This window comes from Salvelinus fontinalis, chromosome 21 (genome assembly GCF_029448725.1).
Source record: "Salvelinus fontinalis isolate EN_2023a chromosome 21, ASM2944872v1, whole genome shotgun sequence".
NCBI classification, from domain to species: domain Eukaryota; kingdom Metazoa; phylum Chordata; class Actinopteri; order Salmoniformes; family Salmonidae; genus Salvelinus; species Salvelinus fontinalis.
Window position 1 is genome coordinate 45,565,983 of NC_074685.1, and position 18,972 is coordinate 45,584,954.

Sequence of the window (18,972 nt, forward strand, 5' to 3'; positions counted from 1 at the left end):
CAAAACTTTACCGAAGTCCAAAATGTCACAAAAAGTCATCATGACACATGCACAAACTCTTCCGAACTGTTTCGCCTGGGAAGCATGTGGACGCCTTAAGGTTATTGACACGGCCAATTGTTGTTAAGAGACAAAACAGGGCTTTTATTCGCCAGAGTGGCGGGACTGTGTAATATGCCATACTAAAACCATTCTCAACAGATCACTACAGGAAAAATGAAACCATTGACAATTGCTTATGTACTCTCCCAATGATTGTCCTCTCAATTGGCACGCAATTCTCCACAGTATACAAGTGGCGTGAAAACAGGTTCCTGTGTGCAAGCTACCAGCTTCACGCGTACGGACTGATGGATTGGGTGTTGATGAATACTATTTAAACCACTTCATATACAGCAAGTCTGATCAAAAAGAATACTACTAATAATATGCATCTACTGGTCTTAAAACAGGTGTGCGCGCGCATGTGGTGAGTGTGTGTGTCGTACCAGAAGTCTGACAGTGTGTGTGTGTGTGTGTGTGTGTGTGTGTGTGTGTGTGTGTGTGTGTGTGTGTAGCCTACCAGCAGTCTGTCAGAGGAGGCAGCGAGGCGGCTGTAGTAGTGCACTCTGCTGCTGAGGACAGAGGCCTCTGCTGACACCCTCTCAGAGGGGTCATTCTCCACTATATTCCGATGCTCCACGTGGAAAGGCCTGAAGACAACAGAGACAGATTAGCCGAAATGACTTAATAAATAGTTTACTGTAAAATGATCCACCTTCTTTGGTTACATGGATCCAGTTTGAAAACTTACAAAAATGCTGTATTTTCTTGAGAAACCCACTGACCTAACATGGTGAAAGCAAGGGAATGAAACCATGCATATCCACACACACTTACAGTACAGATCAGTGATTATCTCAAAGAAGGGAGCAAGGAAAGAAACATTTGAAAAGGTTTTGGATGGAACCAGGTCCACCGTACAGTACCATAATGGAACAGCCCTGATTAAAATGAGCAAGAAGATTATTTTCTAAGACTTCCAGAACCAATTACACAACATTTCCTAAAGCATTGGTCATGATTTTGCCTCTGGAATTTCCTATTCCCCACTCACATACACACAAACACATACATAGTGTGTGAATATATTGTATGACCGTCATTACATAATGAGAGAAAAGAGACCGGTACACATTAGACAGCAATGATAAACACTTGTGTACTTTGTCATCCCACAAAACAGATTCTACTGACATCAGAAAAGCATTGTCCAAAGCAGTTAAGCTTGATAGTTAAATTGCTCATAAAAGAAACATTGACCTCTCCAGTCCTGCATCATTTCTTAGTGTTGTTGCAGTGTCGAGGAGGAACCTGCTAGTAAGCATTTCATTGGACGGAATATCCCATACACATGGTGTAGTTGGTGCTGCAGCGTGAAAAACAATGTCTCCGGGTTAGCTGTCCAACAACGGGTTTCTAAGAACATACAAAATGCCTTGTTTTAAACATTCAACTCAAGCTAAAAAATAGTCTACCTCTCCAATTTCCAGCCACTGAATTAGAACAGGGTGTGGCGGGAATGGGTCTCAAATCAAATAACATTTTATTTTTCACATGCTTCGTAAACAGGTGTAGACCAGCAGTGAAATGCTTACTTACTGGCCCTTCCCAGGGTACCAGTACCAAGTCGATATACAGGGGTACGAAGTACATAATATAACTAGGAATACAGTGACTAGGGTCAATGCAGATAGTTAACAAATAACTACCCGGACTAACTACTATTTAGTAGTCTTATGGCTTGGGGGGGGGGGCTGATCAGGGTCCTGTTGGTTTCAGATGCATTGGTACCACTTGCCGTGCGGTAGCAGAGAGGACAGGCTATGAGGAGTTGGGTGGCTGGAGTCTGTGTGTGTGAGTTTCTGTGCGTGCGGGAGGAGGTTGTTCTGGGATAAGTCTGCAGCAAAGCAATGCTGCATCTTTCTAATAAATAAAGCAATCACCTTGTTAGTATTTGTGAAATACCAAAGTGGATTAATAAAGCAATCACTCTGGGTGCCCGGGTTGTGATGCGGCCTGAAACAATCCCTGGGTGAAGTGAGGGCACGCTGTAGACTTCAAACACTGACAGATCATTACTCTTCTGAGGAAGCACAGTACGGGTTGACCATCTTCCCCTTTTCACTCTACTGTGTCAAAACAAACTGTGCTGGCTCTGATACTAATGGTGGATGGTAACCAGACCAGCTCGGCACAGCTTGGTTTGGCTTGGCCCGGTTCAGCACAGGTAGCCTAGTGTTTAGAGCGTCGGACTAGTAACCAAAAGGTGGCAAGATCGAATCCCCGAGCTGACAAGGTAAAAATCTGTCGTTCTGCCCCTGAACAAGGCAGTTAACCCACTGTTCCTAGGCCTTCATTGAAAATAAGAATTTGTTCTTAACTGACTTGCCTACTTAAATAAAAAGGTCATATAAAATAATGTAAATATATTATTGTGAAAAGACTGTTACACCAGGAACTAACCAGGTTAAATAAAAGTTAAGGGCTTCTCCTGGCTAGTAAACAACTCACTAGCATGCTGGGGGTAGCTGGGCTAATGTGCACAGTAGATTCACATGCAGTCATAACTCCCAGAGTGGATCTATATGGCTTTAGAAAAACATTTTTGGCACTGTGTCATGTGAAAGCAATGCTAGTTCCAATTGTGTGGCGCATGAGCGGTCAGTGATTAACTTGAATGGGCCGAATAACTTTGTCAGGTTAGAGATCTCACTTGAATTTACAGATGGAAGCTTGAAAATATTGAGTCAAACCATTTGTGAGGTAATATTAGGATAACAAATGCTCAATAACAGACAATAAAATACTAGTATTATTATAATCTTATCATACAACATTCGTACAAAAAGCTTTGTAGGCTTTTTCCGTCAGATTTTCCGCTGTGAGGTACTCCAGCGCACCTAGTACAAATAAGATGATGAAATAGCCTACCTCCTTGCCCCTCGATCCAGTGAATCTGTGGAGGCTTTGTCTGTGTAGCTTCCTCTACGCACTGGGTCCAGTAGTGGTTTATTGTCCTCCTCCATGATGCTTTATGCTTTAAATCAATGCCTTACTGTCTTCACCTGCGAGGAGAAGAACCAAAATTAAACCATTTTAGATTTTAAAACATTTGTAATACTTCCATCCACCAACTTATCCCAACTGTAAAAACTATTTAATACAGCGGAACCTCTGCCACCCCGAAGTGGACACATTTTTGCACTGGCCCATGGACTACTCCAACTAGTGATGATCATTAGATTGGCCTATCATTGATTTCCTCCATTGTTAACTAAAATAGTTGACAAAGCCTTATGATGTCATGTAAGAAGAGTACTTTAGTGTCCAATTGTAATGTAGCAAATCTGTATCGGCTACATTAAAAATCCCACTGATTGGTCATTGTGTTGGGATAAATGTAATCCACTTACGAGTAGGCCGCTGTAGCCTTTAGCCAATTAAAAAGAACATTTTAGATTGCATTACAGTAGACTAGCCTAACTCAAATCTGTTAAGTATCATCATCCAGAACTAAGAAAAATACCAATCAACAACAATAATGACCTGCTAATGAAATTAGGATGTGGGACAAAACACCGACCGAATCAATTCACTTATCTACAGAGTGATCTGCAATAGCACCAATTTCTTAACATTGTTATTATTTTTGAAGAATTTGTAAAGGCTAATATGTAATTTACCATTAAAGGTTACATGGAAGGTCATAGGTACCCCAGTTAAACATGGAAAAATAGCTGTTATAAAACGTATTGAGAGTGTGTATGTACAACTATGTAGACATTAGCCTAACTTGCAGAACACATGCCACTTCCAGGAAGTGTTAGTTCACAGCTTTGTCTTACGTTCCTAGCGAGCGAGACACACATACTCGAGGCTTGGCAGTGACAGTGACACACTTAAGGTAGCCAAAATGCCACTATCTTATAACAGAGCAATCTTATCACCAGTGTCAGATAAACAATATCTAATTGTCCTATTGCCTAAAGGCTGTTCTAACAACAAGAACTTAAAAAACATGACCTACAAAGCAGCTCAACAGTGTTCCCCCTATATTCATTTAGCATTGGTGACCCACATACATACATCTACCGAGACTCGCTTTTAAATGGATAATCATTGGCCCAATGACTAGAAGGAGTGATTAATACCTCTGATGGTTTAGAGATTGAGGTAGACACCTCATACGTACTTAGGAGTATGGCTAGACGGTACACTGTCCTTCTCTCAGCACATATCAAAGCTGCAGGCTAAAGTTAAATCTAGACTTGGTTTCCTCTATCGTAGTCACTCCTCTTTCACCCCAGCTGCCAAACTAACCCTGATTCAGATGACCATCCTACCCATGCTCGATTACGGAGACGTAATTTATAGATTGGCGGTAAGGGTGCTCTCGAGCAGCTAGATGTTCTTTACCGTTCAGTCATCAGATTTGTCACCAATGCTCCTTATAGGACATGTCACTGTACTCTATACTCTGTAAACTGGTCATCTCTGTATACCCGTCGCAAGACCCACTGGTTGATTCTTATTTATAAAAACCCTCTTAGGGGGGGAAGTGAGGCCTATCCGAGATATCTATTGCAGCCCTCGTCCTCCACATACAACACCCATTCTGCCAGTCACATTCTGTTAAAGGTCCCCAAAGCACACACATCCTTGGGTCGCTCGTCTTTAAGGTCGCCGCAGCTATCGACTGGAACGAGCTGCAACAAACACTCCACCTGGACAGTCTTCATTCAAAGACACTAACTGACAGTTGTGGCTGCTTTGCATGATGTATTGGTGTCTCTACCCTCTTGCCCTTTATTGGGCACAGATAACAGCACAATGTTCGTACCCGGTGTTGTGCTGCTGCCATGCTGTCTTAGGTCTCTCTTTATGTAGTGTTGTGTTGTCTCTTGTCATGATGTGTGTTTTGTCCTTTATTTTATTTAATTAATTTTAAATCCCAACCCCCGTCCCCGCAGGAGGCCTTTTGGTAGGCCATCTAACTGACGTGCCTACTTAAAAGGTTACATTTAAAAAATGTAAAAACAACAATGCAGTTCAAGAAATAGAGTTAAGAATATTTACTAAATAAACTAAAGTTTAAAAAAAAAAACATTTAAAGTCCTAGTTTGAGTATGGTGATATATCTAGAAATCAGATAAGAGAGCAAGGTACAGCTTTTTTTTTTCTCCCTCCCACAGTTGTTTTCAAAAAGTCACTTTATATTGGTTTCAATGTGGCTATACTATGCACTTTTAAGATGGACCCTTAGCCATGAGTGCAATCAGCCAAACATGATTTTTACAGAAAAACGTTATTTCTCTGAATTAAATGATCTACAGATCTCAAACCAACTCTGTTTTTTTCACCACAACAATTACATTTTCAAATGTTATCATTCTTATGTATTTTATGTAAAAATACAAGCTCAAAAACATATAGGGCTATGATCTTATTCACTCGTACACAACCTACTGTCTACTAGCATGACCTAGAGAACTAAAATATTTTTTAAAACTAATTCTAACACTCAATAACCGTCAATTAATCCAAACAGTTTAGGCTTGCAAAAAAGTTGCAGTTGTCAGTGTTGTTCTTGTTAGATTTTTTAGAACGCATGAGGCGTTTGTGGGTGTCTTCCATTCTCTTGAACAATCAGTTGCCATAAATCGTGTCTCGGGTGTATAGTCTGCGTGGTGATAAATTCATTTTATCATAGGCTCATCATTAACTTCGAACTATTTAAGAAGTTTGGAATGGATATAACAGCCTATAGGCTACTTGTCGATACTAGAGTCAACGCATTTAAACTTATTTCTTTATTAAATAGGATTTTATTGAGTTCATATTGTTAATTTCACAATAGCTTAGTAGTAAAGCAAAAACAATATAGGTTCATTGAAGGCAATAACAATGAAAGTGCATAGTTGTCTGACTTTGGTGCAGGTCATGTTGTTCTTCACATTACTCTGACAAACACACACTATATCAAATGTTTATTTGTCACATGTACAGGATACAGAACGTGTAAACGGTACAGTGAAATGGTTTACTTGCATATTTGTATAGTAGCAATACCAAAAATAGAAAGTGTCCAGATATAAATATTATATTTGATGATTCTTACTTAACCAGACACACTTGTCTAAATCGATGGATAATGTGAAAGAAATGCTATAACCACCCCCCAGCCACATCTAGCAAAGTGGATGGGTCACTATTGTCCAGACATGTACACATGGTCATTGTCATGACTGTCCTGTGAGGATCAGAATGGCTCAGATCAGCTTGGCAATGGATGACAGTAACCAGACCCTCTCTCACCCCACCGAGGGGGGAGGAGGGAGTTGACACCTCACACCCTGTTGTAAATTAAAGGAGGAGATTCAGAGACCATCCCTCTTCAAATTCACACAGGAATGTTACTTTGTCTACCCAGACAGTTTTCCCGCCAAAACTCTAGCACGTTCTAAATCGAATACTGGAACAATATTTCCAATATAAGAACGTGGGGAATGGTCAGAGGTGATCTAAAGAATAAAAATGTCATATGAGTTGTTATTTTGTGATGCCATTAAAAAGGTTATAGAGGAAATAACTTGAGAAGTATATACACTACATGTACGAAGTTTCCATCGTTAACTTCTTTGGGAAAGGGGGGCAGTATTGAGTAGCTTGGATGAATAAGGTGCCCAGAGTAAACTGCTTGTTACCCAGGCCCAGAAGCTATGATATGCATATAAGTAGTAGATTTGGATAGAAAGGATTGATTGTAAACATCGTTTGACATGTTTCTACAAACTGTAATGAACTCTTTTGACTTTGTCTGGATTTTGCGCTCGCGCATTGTGCCTTTGGAATAGTGAACTAAACAGAGGTATTTGGACATAAATATGGGCGTAATCGAACATTTCTTGTGGACGTGGGAGTCCTGGGAGTGCATTCCGATGAAGATCAGCAAAGGTAAATGAAGATTTATAATGCTATTTCTGACTTTTGTTGACTCCACAATTTGTCAGGTAACTGTATGGCTTGCTTTTGTGGCTGAACGCTGTACTCAGATTATTGAATATTGTGCTTTTGCCGTAAAGCTTTTGAAATCTGACACAGTGGTTGCATTGAGAACAAGTTTATCTTTAATTCTATGTAAAACATGTATCTTTCACCAAAGTTTATGATGAGTATTTCTGTTATTTGATGTGGCTCTCTGCAATTTCTCCGGATGTTTGAGGCATTTCTGAACATGGCGCCAATGTAAACTGAGGTTTTTGGATATAAATATGAACTTTATCGAACAAAACATATGTATTCTGTAACATGAAGTCCTATGAGTGTCATCTGATATAGATCAAAGGTTAGTGATTCATTTTATCTATATTTCTGCTTTTTGTGACTCCACTCTTTGGCTGGAAAAATGGCTTTGTTTCTGTGATTTGGCAGTGACCTAACATAATCGTTTGTGGTGCTGTGGTGGGATTAACAACAAGATTACCTTTAAAATGGTATAAGATACTTGTATGTTTGAGGAATTTTAATTAATGAGATTTCTGTTTTGAATTTGGCGCCCTGCAATTTCACTGGCTGTTGGCGAGGTGGGACGCTAGCGTCCCGAACGATCCCAGAGAGGTTAACGTTGTATATATGACAAATGATGAATGTATTTTTGTTCAGATCGGAATGTGATTTTAGAAGCCGTAAGAGGTTAAATAATGAAATTCTGCAATCAATTTTTTACAAAGCACAACTGTTAATTGAAATGCATTCCAGGTGACTAGCTCGTGAAGCTGGTTTAGAGAACGCCAAGCATGTGCAAATCTGTCATCAAGGCAAAGGGTGGCTACTTTGAAGAATCTCAAATATAACATATTTTGATTTGTTTAACCTCTTGATGATAGGGTGCAGAATTTTCACTTAGGGAAAAATAGCGTGCGCAATTTCAACTTCGTGCTACTCATCCCCAGAATATAAGATATGCATATAATTAGTAGATTTGGATAGAAAACACTCTGAAGTTTCTAAAACGGTTTGAATCATATCTGTAAGTATAACAGAACTTATATAGCAGTCAAAACCCTGAGGACTAACTTTTTTATTGTTAAGTTCCTCTATGTTCAATGGATTGTTTTGGGCAAACCAGAATTCTAATCAGTAAATGCGCAGTTTCTACTGCTTCCACTGGATGTCGCCATTGTATGGAAAATGGTTAAGGTTTTTTCTTAGTGAGGTGAACAAGATATTGACCCGGAAGTGGAGGGACGTCGTTTGTTTATGTTTGAGATTTGGGCAAGACGTGAAATGTTCCGTGAGTTTGTTGATATCCTGTATTGAAAACAGATTGACCTGTCTTCAATTTGATCGATTATTAACGTTTACAAATACCTTAAGCTGTATTACAAAAGTACTTTGAAATGTTTTGGCAAAGTTTAGAGGTAATTTTTTTTAGATATTGTGTCGTGATTTTGTTCAAATTGAACGCTGTTTTTCCTGGTACAACGGCGCCAAATAAATGGACAATTTGGATATATATGGATGGAATTAATCGAACAAAAGGACCATTTGTGATGTTTATGGGACATATTGGAGTGCCAACAAAAGAATCTCGTCAAAGGTAATGCATGTTTTATATTTTATATTAGCGTTTTGAGTAGCGCTAGCATGGTTGAAATAGGCTACACTCTCTTGTTTACATTGGGCTATCATCAGATAATAGCATCTTATGCTTTCGCCGAAAAGCCTTTTTGAAATCTGACATGTTGGCTGGATTCACAACGAGTGTAGCTTTAATTTGATATCTTATATGTGTGATTTAATCAAGTTTAATTTTATATAATTTTTTTGAATTTGGCGCTCTACATTTTGACATGGCTGTTGGGACGCAAGCGTCCCATCTATCCCAGAGAGGTTAATACTTTTTTGGTTACTACATGATTCCATGTGTTATTTTATCATAAAGAGTAAAAAAAAAAAAATGAAAAACCCTGGAATGAGTAGGTGTGTCCAAACTTTTGACTGCTACTGAATGTGTTGTGTGTTTAGGAAGCTATTGAAAAACTATGAATTCATATCTAAAGCTGTATTAGGAAAAGCATTTGTGGAGAACCAAAGGGGAGGAATTAAAAGTAAAATAAAAGCTTTCATAAGAAAGGTAAAGGAACCCACCGCTCTTGTCTGTAGCTCATATGGATAGGAAGGGTATTGGAAGTTAGACCTGTCACAAGAAATATACCTATAAAAATCAGGGAAGCGGTTAACTGGAATTCTAATGAATGTTGCATGCATGAAGGGGGTCAGTGACTTCACATTATGTGGTTTTACATCTCCATTTTACCTAGATAGGAAGCTTTTGAAAAGTATTATAAAAATGGGTCAAATATAGCACAGTGGTTATAGGTAACTAATTAAAATGTTGGGCCATTTAGCAATTGGAGGCCCTATGCAGTGTAATCTTCATATGGCTAACAGTCCTGGATGGGAATGCAAAAACATGTTTGTTTTTATGCTTACGTGCAATCACCGGTATTGCACTTTTACGACCGTCCCTAAAACACCTGCGTGCCAAAAACAGTATATTGCCTAATTTCCCGTCTGTTAAAGTACCGTGTTCGACTATCGGTAAAAACAAATGGTATTTCTTGCGCTCTACAGTAATCTGATACTAGATATATCACACTCATCTTCTGTCGGAGAGCAATTGAGCTAATTTAGTGAACAAGGTTTCATTATGAGAAACAGCTACTGTAGCTTGCTATGTTATCGATAGCAATTAATTGATATTACATACACCGCATACTTACTCAATAGCCACCTAACCAAGAATCTCGTTGAGCACCTATGACATACCTAGCTAAGGGATAACAAACAAACTGGGGGGGGTGTAAAACAAATTAACGTTACCTAGCTAGCTACAGGAACGTTAGTAGCCAGATAGTGTAGCGAGCCAGGGGGCTGGCTATTTGAACACAAAACAGCTTCTAAAACAATTTAGCTAAATAAACCTTCTTACCTTGAGGTTGTGTTTTAGTCCAGCTTTGCAAACGTATCTACTACACATTATAAAAAATGTCTGATACTCACCTCCGGAGGCTGCCCGTCACGAAGACTGCTTGCCCGAACGTACAGTTTGAAAAAGAAAACAACACGAACGTGTCATGAACATTCTTCTTCTTCTTCTATAATTTTATAGCGGTCCGCAAACAAATGTTAGGTGTATGCCGCCACCTACTGTACAATCCATTTTATATATGGTAAAAGATTATACAAAATTAGGAAAAAGTTTAATTACCCTGCCAACTATTAACCGTTATTAATAGTTTAACCCTATCTAATCCTACACCCGGTCGACGGCCTGGGAAAACAGAACACTACCCCTCAACCAGTGGTGGTCACTGCCGTTTAATTAAGATGAGGGAGGACCAGTGCGACTTGGGCAGGAGCTCACCAGAGCTGAGTACCAGCAACGCAAATGTCCAGTCCACTGCCTGAGCTCCAGGTCCTCTTATAAAACATTAGCTTAAAAGTATTGTGGAGCTCCTGCACCAAAATGTAAACAGTACTGCCACCCAAAATGAGTACCGGCACCTATTTCAGTCCAAGTCAAGCACTGGGGAGGACAATTATTTTTTTAATGGGCATGGCCTTATTTCAATTGCAGCATATGGGATGACTGTCGTTCATATTCCATTCACCCAGCTCAATGTAACATCGATTAGTTTAGGCTACTACATGATACTCACATTTTTCCTATACCCATCATGAGGTTGCGACAAACTAGCCTATGAATGAACATTTACAAAATAGGTGCACAGGTCGAGAGAACATTTTGAGCAATTAAGGTGACAGACAGAGACACATTCAATACCACCTTGCACGCTCTTGTCTGCATCGCGCTGATATAGGGTGTAATCATTAGTCCAACAGTTTCTATTGGACAAATTCCAATATGTTTATCCCTGTTTCGTTCCGTTTGCTTCCGTTTAAGAAAAGTTTTTCAACAGAATCAGCGGAATGAATACATCCCCGATCACACGCAAACACAGTTTACTTTCATAGCAGTCACACACAAACAGCATGATCACTTTGCGCATTGTATAATTACTTCTTGCATCTATACGCTCTCCTCTCACCTTTTCCCTTCACTTGTGGACTTCAGTGCACAACACGTCAGCTGTCTGTGACCAGGTGAAAAAACCTTTCTAAGCCAAACCTTTATATCATAAACACTAACTGCTATACACAGCCTACATCGTTGTCACCATATTAGCTAACGTCATAGTCAACATAGTTACTAGAACTAACCCGCTAGATACAATCATGCAGTTCTTGAATAAAAAAAAAAAAACTGTTAATCTATTGTCTTTCTCTCTCTTGAGTCAACTTCTCATCACATGTTATGCACTGCAGCGCTAGATAGCTGTAGCTTATGCTTTCAATACTAAATTCCTGTAGTGGTGTGTGGGTAAAATCACTGACCAAGCCAAGCCAAGCCAGTTAAAACGCCATATTACAACCTATGTTGTGAAAATTGTGTTGTTTGCTCTATAACCCATTCGTTCATACGCCACCATGATAAACAATAAGGCCGTGACAACAAAAAGACAACAGTCACACAGTGGCCGAATAAATTCAACTACACATACGTTTGTTTTATCAGCAACATCTGTCTGGTGAAATCAACAAATCAAATATTGCATACAAACAGTTATCACCTGCAGCATGGTCAAGCAAGTTAATGTTTTCGACAGTTTACTAAAACAACTACTGACTTAGAACCACGTAGTTACTGCAAGTCAGCACAAAGACAACAGGAGCACTGCTTCCGCTATTCCAGCACCATTTCAACTTAAACATTTAAACATCATCAAATCAACAAGGCTACAGTATATACAGTTGAAGTCGGAAGTTTACATACACTTAGGTTGGAGTCAATAAAACTCGTTTTCAACCACACCACAAATTTCTTGTTAACAAACTATAGTTTTGGCAAGTCGGTTAGGACATCAACTTTGTGCATGACACAAGAAACTTTTCCAACAATTGTTTACAGACAGATTATTTCACTTATAATTCACTGTATCACAATTCCAGTGGGTCAGAAGTTTACATACACTAAGTTGACTGTGCCTTTAAACAGCTTGGAAAATACCAGAAAATTATGTCATGGCTTTAGAAGCTTCTGATAGGCTAATTGACATAATTTTAATCAATTGGAGGTGTACCTGTGGATGTATTTCAAGGCCTACCTTCAAATTCAGTGCCTCTTTGCTCGACATCATGGGAAAATCAAAAGAAATCAACCAAGACCTCAGAAAACAATTGTAGACCTCCACAAGGTTCATCCTTAGGAGCATTTACCAAATGCATGAAGGTACCACGTTCATCTGTACAAACAATAGTACACAAGTATAAACAGGATGGGACCACGCAGCTGTCATACCGCTCAGGAAGGAGACGCGTTCTGTCTCCTAGAGATGAACGTACTTTGGTGCCAAAAGTGCGAATCAATCCCAGAACAACAGCAAAGGACCTTGTGAAGATGCTCGAGGAAACGGGTACAAAAGTATCTATATCCACAGTAAAACGAGTCCTATATCGACATAACCTGAAAGGCCACTCAGCAAAGAAGAAGCCACTGCTCCAAAACCGCCATAAAAAAGCCAGACTACGGTTTGCAACTGCACATGGGGACAAAGATCGTACTTTTTGAAGAAATGTCCTCTGGTCTGATGAAACAAAAAATAGAACTGTTTGGCCATGATGACCATCGTTATGTTTGGAGGAAAAAGGGGGAAGCTTGCAAGCCGAAGAACACCATCCCAACTGTGAAGAACGGGGGTGGCAGCATCATGTTGTGGGGGTGCTTTGCTGCAGGAGGGACTGGTGCACTTCACAAAATAGATGGCATCATGAGGTAGGAAAATTATGTCCATATATTGAAGCAACATCTCAAGACATCAGTCAGGAAGTGAAAGCTTGGTAGCAAATGGGTCTTCCAAATGGACAATGACCCCAAGCATATGACCCCAAGCAAGGAGGCCTACAAACCTCACTCAGTTACACCAGCTCTGTCAGGAGGAATGGGCCAAAATTCACCCAACATTTTGTGGGAAGCTTGTGGAAGGCTAACCGAAACGTTTGACCCAAATTAAACAATTTAAAGGCAATGCTACCAAATACTAATTGAGTGTATGTAAACGTCTGACCCACTGGTAATGTTGAAGAAAGAAATAAAAGCTGAAATAAATCATTCTACTATAATTCTGACATTTCACATTCTTAAAATAAAGTGTTGATCCTAACTGTCCTACGACAGGGAATTTTTACTAGGATTAAATGTCAGGAATTGCGAAAAACTGAGTTTAGATGTATTTGGCTAAGGTGTATGTAAACTTCTGACTTCAACTGACTTTAATTTAATACACTGAAACAAACTTAAAGATACCAATCTACCTACCTCATCCTCATATTGTTTTTATTCACTTTTTTGCTTTTTTGCACACCAGTATTTCTACTTGCACATCATCGGCTGCACATCTCACTCCAGTGTTAATTTGCTATATTGTAATTACTTCGCTGCTAAGGCCTATTTATTACCTTACCTCCTCACGCCATTTGCACACACTGTATATAGACTTTTTCTATTGTGTTATTGACTGTACGTTTGTTTATTCCATGTGAAACTCTGTGTTGTTGTTTGTGTCGCACTGCTTTGCTTTATCCTGGCCAGGTCGCAGTTGTAAATGAGAACTTGTTCTCAACTGGCCTACCTGGTTAAATAAAGGTTAAATAAAATAAAAATACCAACAACTATTTAGTCCAATCAATGTTGCTAAATATCATGTGGCTGTGTGTGTGTGTGTGTGTGTGCGTGTGAAAATGAAAGTGATTTGATTGGTCTGAAGCCAAATCCATTCTGGCTTCCAGTATGCTTCCAGTTGCTAAATATCATGTGGCTGTGTGTGTGTGTGTGTGTGTGTGTGTGTGTGTGTGTGTGTGTGTGTGTGTGTGTGTGTGTGTGTGTGTGTGTGTGTGTGTGTGTGTGTGTGTGTGTGTGTGTGTGTGTGTGTGTGTGTGTGTGTGTGTGTGTGAAAATGAAAGTGATTTGATTGGTCTGAAGCCAAATCCATTCTGGCTTCCAGTATGGATTTGATGCGCCAGGACAGCCCACAGTTGAGCTCAGCTCAAAGTTGATTGGCTAATTATTTCATAAATAGCAGCTAGACCAAAATCTTATACTCTTTTGGTCCAGAAAGCATCAGATACATGGGCTACACATATTGAGACAGAGGGGCGCTGTATCCCTTGCTCGGATGATTTCTCAGGTGAAATTCAGCCACTTGCGAATTGACGAAAAATTATAAAAACACAGAGAAAGACGAACGATAAATTATTTTATATATATTTTTTTGTATTATTGGTCAAATATTTGGGGAAGCCTGGCTTCTTTTGGCATCCATGAATGCACGCCACTGCTAGATTCATTTTCTGATCCTTTGATTGGGTGGACATGTCAATTCATGCTGCAAGAGCTCTGAACGGTTGGAAGACGTCCTCCAGAAGTTGTCATAATTACTGTGTAAGTCTATGGAAGGGATTGAGAACCATGAGCCTCCGAGGTTTTGTATTGAAGTCAATGTACCCAGATGAGGACGGAAACTAGCTGTCCTCCGGCTACACCATGGTGCTACCTTACAGAATGCTTTTGAGGCTACTGTAGACCTTCATTGCAAAACAGTGTGTTTTAAACCATTATTTGGTGACGTGAATATATTTAATATAGTTTTATCTAAAAATGTTTACTTTTTTAATGTTTCAGAAATATTTTTTCCTCTGAAATTCACTGAGGAGGATGGTCCTCTGAGGAGCCTCCACTGCCTGCAACTCTTCTGCAGTAAAATTGCACAATCCCAAGTACTTCTCTGAAGCTCCCACCACAACCTCTATTTTCTGTGACTGGCTATAAACTCTAAGAAACCCCCTTCCTGAAACATACAGTATATTATTCCCATCACTCTGTTGGCCTTGGCCTATTCACAGGAATCCTTTCAGGATCCCTCGCCATCTACCCATCTTCCTCTACTACTCTCTTCACTGCCTCACCATACGACACCTTCTGTACTACTCTGATCCTGTCAACCTCAACCTGCCTTTCTTTAACCGGACACCTCCGATCTGCAGCACAATGGGCATCCCCCACAGCTTACACGCACAACTTTTTCCACCGATACTACACAGTCCACACTTCTAACGTGGTGTGCATAGGAACCTCCTCCTACACACTCCTGCAACATGACCATAAACTTGGCACCTAAAACACCATAATGGTTTGGGACAAAAGCTCTCATGGGATAAATGACATATCCTTACTTGACCTTGTCAAGCAAAGACTCTGCATCAAAACTCAGCAGGACAGATAGTGTCCTCTCCATTTCATCACACTCTCCACCGGGTCATCATTGCACCAAACAGCGGGCGTCACAGACACTGGGAATCTTACATACAGTTGATCTTCCTCCACACTTAACGCCACCTCAGTTATCACTGAATTATTCCTTTGTAGAACGTTCCTTATTGCAACAAATTATGTTGGAAACTCTGTTTTTCAAATAAATGATGATTGCCGAATACTTTTGAAGGTACTTTTGATGTCATCACGTAACTATGAACCCCACTCCACATTTCATTATAAATTCCTACTGCTTGCAAAAAAATCAAAAATCAACTATACAAATAATGTTTATTTGCAGGACAAGGATTGGCCTCACTTTCAAGAATGCCTGAATTGGTTCGCCTTGCTTTTCTGGTTGGCTGGCAAGCGTAACAATTTAGAAGTTGATCCTGTAGTTCAGGGTTTCCCAACCTCAGCCCCCCGGCCCTGGGTGCACGTTTAGTTTTTTGCCCTATCATTACACAGCTGATTCAAATAACCAACTCATCATCAAGCTTTGATTAATTGAATCAGCTGTGTAGTGCTGGGGCACAAAACTGGACTTTCTGACAGGCCGCCCCCAGGTGGTGAATGTAGGAAACAACATCTCCACTTCGCTGACCCTCAACACTGGGGCCCCACAAGGGTGCGTGCTGTACTCCCTGTTCACCCACGACTGTGTGGCCATGCACGCCTCCAACTCAATCATCAAGTTTGCACTCAAACTGTGGTGTCAGGAAAACAACCTCTCACTCAACATCAACAAAACAAAGGAGATGATCGTGGACTTCAAGAAACAGCAGAGGGAGCACCCCCCTATCCACATCGAAGGGACAGCAGTGGAGAAGGTGGAAAGTTTTAAGTTCCTCGGTGTACACATCACAGACAAACTGAAATGGTCCACTCACACAGCCTCTTCAACCTCAGGAGGCTGAAGAAGTTTGGCTTGTCACCCAGAACCCTGACAAAGTTTTACAGATGCACAATCGAGACCGTCCTGTCGTGCTGTATCACAGCCTGGTACGGCAACTGCACCGCCCTCAACCGCAAGGCTCTCCAGAGGATGGTGAAGTCTGCACAAATCATCACCGGGGCAAACTACCTGCCCTCCATGACACATACAGCACCGGATGTCACAAAAGGCCAACAAGATCATCAAGGTAACAACCAACTGAGCCTGTTCACACCGCTACTATCCAGAAGGCGAGGTCAGTACAGGTGCATCAAAGCTGGGACCAAGAGACTCAAAAACAGCTTCTATCTCATGGCCTTCAGACTGCCTCCCGGGTGGCGCAGTGGTCTAGGGCACTGCATCACAGTGCTAACTGCGCCACCAGAGTCTCTGGGTTCGCGCCCAGGCTCTGTCGCAGCTGGCCGCAACCGGGAGGTCCGTGGGGCGATGCACAATTGGCATAGCGTCGTCCGGGTTAGGGAGGGTTTGGCCGGTAGGGATATCCTTGTCTCAGTATGTAAAAATGTAATAACATGTATGCACTCTACTGTAAGTCGCTCTGGATAAGAGCGTCTGCTAAATGACCAAAATGTAAAAAATGATAAACAGCAATCACTAACTCAGAGAGGCTGCTGCCTACATTGAGACCCAATCACTGGCCACTTTAATAAATGGATCACTAGTCACTTTAAACAATGGCGCTTTAATTAAATAATGCCACTTTAATAATGTATACATATCTTACATTACTCATATCATATGTATATACTGTATTTTATACCATCTACTGCACCTTGCCTATGCCGCTCGGCCATCGCTCATCCATATATTTATATGTATAATATTCTCATTCACCCCTTTAGATTTGTGTGTATTAGGTAGTTGTTGGGGAATTGTTAGATTACTTGTTAGATATTACTGCACTGTCAGAAATAGAAGCACAAGCATTTCGCTACACTCACATTAACATCTGCTAACCATGTGTATGTGACCAATAACATTTGATTTGATTTGATTTGACCAAAGTGTGCACCCAGGGGGGGGGGGGGGGGGCCCATGACCGAGATTGGAAAACCCTGCTGTAATTGACTGGTAGCCAGTGAAGTTGAGCCAGGATTGGGGTGATATGGTCTGACTTTGGCAGCATTGTTATGGATTAGTTGGAGCCTCTGTAGTGATTTGGCTGGGAGGCCCCCAAACAGAGCTTTGCCGTAGTTGATCCTAGAGAAGATTAAAGGCGTGGATGAGTGAGGGGATTTGATTCATCTGGCCCGGGCGCACGGGTAGGCGTGTTTGCACCAGGAAAGTTGATTGCATTTCTTTTGGAAACCGGGCTGCCTCCCGGGTGTGAGCCAGGTGGCCCGTTCAAAGCCCACGGCGAAACAAAAGTGACATAATTAGCATGTGGAGTAATGAGTAGGATTCTGTCTTTTCACATGTAAAAGTGATTGCTTTTGATCTAAAAAGCTTAACTGCATTCCCAATGAAAACTAGTTTGAAAATTCAAACATATATTTTATGGAAAACAGATGTATGTTTCTGGATGATGCTCCATACTGCCTTGTTGACAACATGACCAAGTGCCGCAGATTACTGTTCGGTTTAAGAAGGGTGCTCCTCCCTAACCGCTTTTTCCCGTTCACGTCAGGTGCCTCAGACCGGTGCCCCGCAGCTCAACATAATCCAATCCTCACAGTTTCTCTGCATCTAGAGTGACGGTATGACCCAGACAATGTTTATAAGATGGAAAAATGATGTTTTACATATTTGTTTTATGTGGGCTTCAAAGGACAGAGAAGGATCAAACTTGACTCCTTGGTTGGAGGTGACAGAGGACAGGTGGATGATCTGGCAGTTGATTGTAGGACAGATGTTTCCAGCACTGATGACCTGCTTGGGTGTCCCAATAAGCATAGCCTCAGTCTTGCTACTGTTCAACTGGAGGAAGGTCTCTGTCATCCATGCCCTGATGTCCTCTAGGCAGCTGCTGAGTTTTGCTCGGGCAGAGAGGGTGTCCGGTTTGGTGTTAATGTAGACCTATCGTCAGTGGAAGATGATGTTATAAATTAGTGGAAGTTGATGAAGCATGTAAATTAGAAACAGGATATGCCCCAACACTGACTGACTCCTGTGGGATGCCGCATGTAACTATAGACTTCTCACATCTGGACTCACCAATAGTGATGATACACATGTTGCTTCCTACCTTATTATAACAATTAAATGCAAAAACATTTCACAGCATATATTGTTCTCACATATTTGCATTATTTAACAACAAAAATCATAAGAATTTGTGGTTTTGAGTGGATTATTCCTTTAAGTGAAATCTTCACCCACCAGGGGCACTTGGCCATGCAAAACGAACGCCACCTGTTAATCCACTTTTTGCTTAAAGGTACAATATGCATAAATCACTTCGCCATTTCCTGGTTGCTAAATTTCTAGTTCCCCTAATTTCAGTTTATGTGACAAAACAAGTAATTCATAGTGTAGAGAATCATTGTACCATCTTAACCGCTGTGAAATAACTTTTCAATAACCAAAAATATTGTATTTTCAG

The 18,972-nt window shown here is 40.7% G+C and overlaps 1 protein-coding gene across 2 annotated transcripts in view; it reads right to left on the bottom strand.

The window, feature by feature from the left end:
* The window catches only part of slc38a9 (solute carrier family 38 member 9), a 33,158-nt gene extending 22,964 nt beyond the window's left edge, over nucleotides 1-10,194 (bottom strand). Inside the window, exons 1-4 of one of the 2 annotated variants that reach the window (XM_055875460.1) lie at nucleotides 10,108-10,145; nucleotides 9,193-9,241; nucleotides 2,974-3,107; nucleotides 563-692 (exon numbers count right to left, since the gene is read on the bottom strand). In XM_055875460.1, the coding sequence (XP_055731435.1) occupies nucleotides 563-692; nucleotides 2,974-3,068 (225 nt within the window). In that variant the 5' untranslated portion in view covers nucleotides 3,069-3,107; nucleotides 9,193-9,241; nucleotides 10,108-10,145. Of the gene's footprint in view, nucleotides 1-562; nucleotides 693-2,973; nucleotides 3,108-9,192; nucleotides 9,242-10,107 lie in introns of both variants that reach the window. The other variant, XM_055875459.1, reaches the window with a different exon arrangement.
* Nucleotides 10,195-18,972: the final 8,778 nt, after the last annotated feature.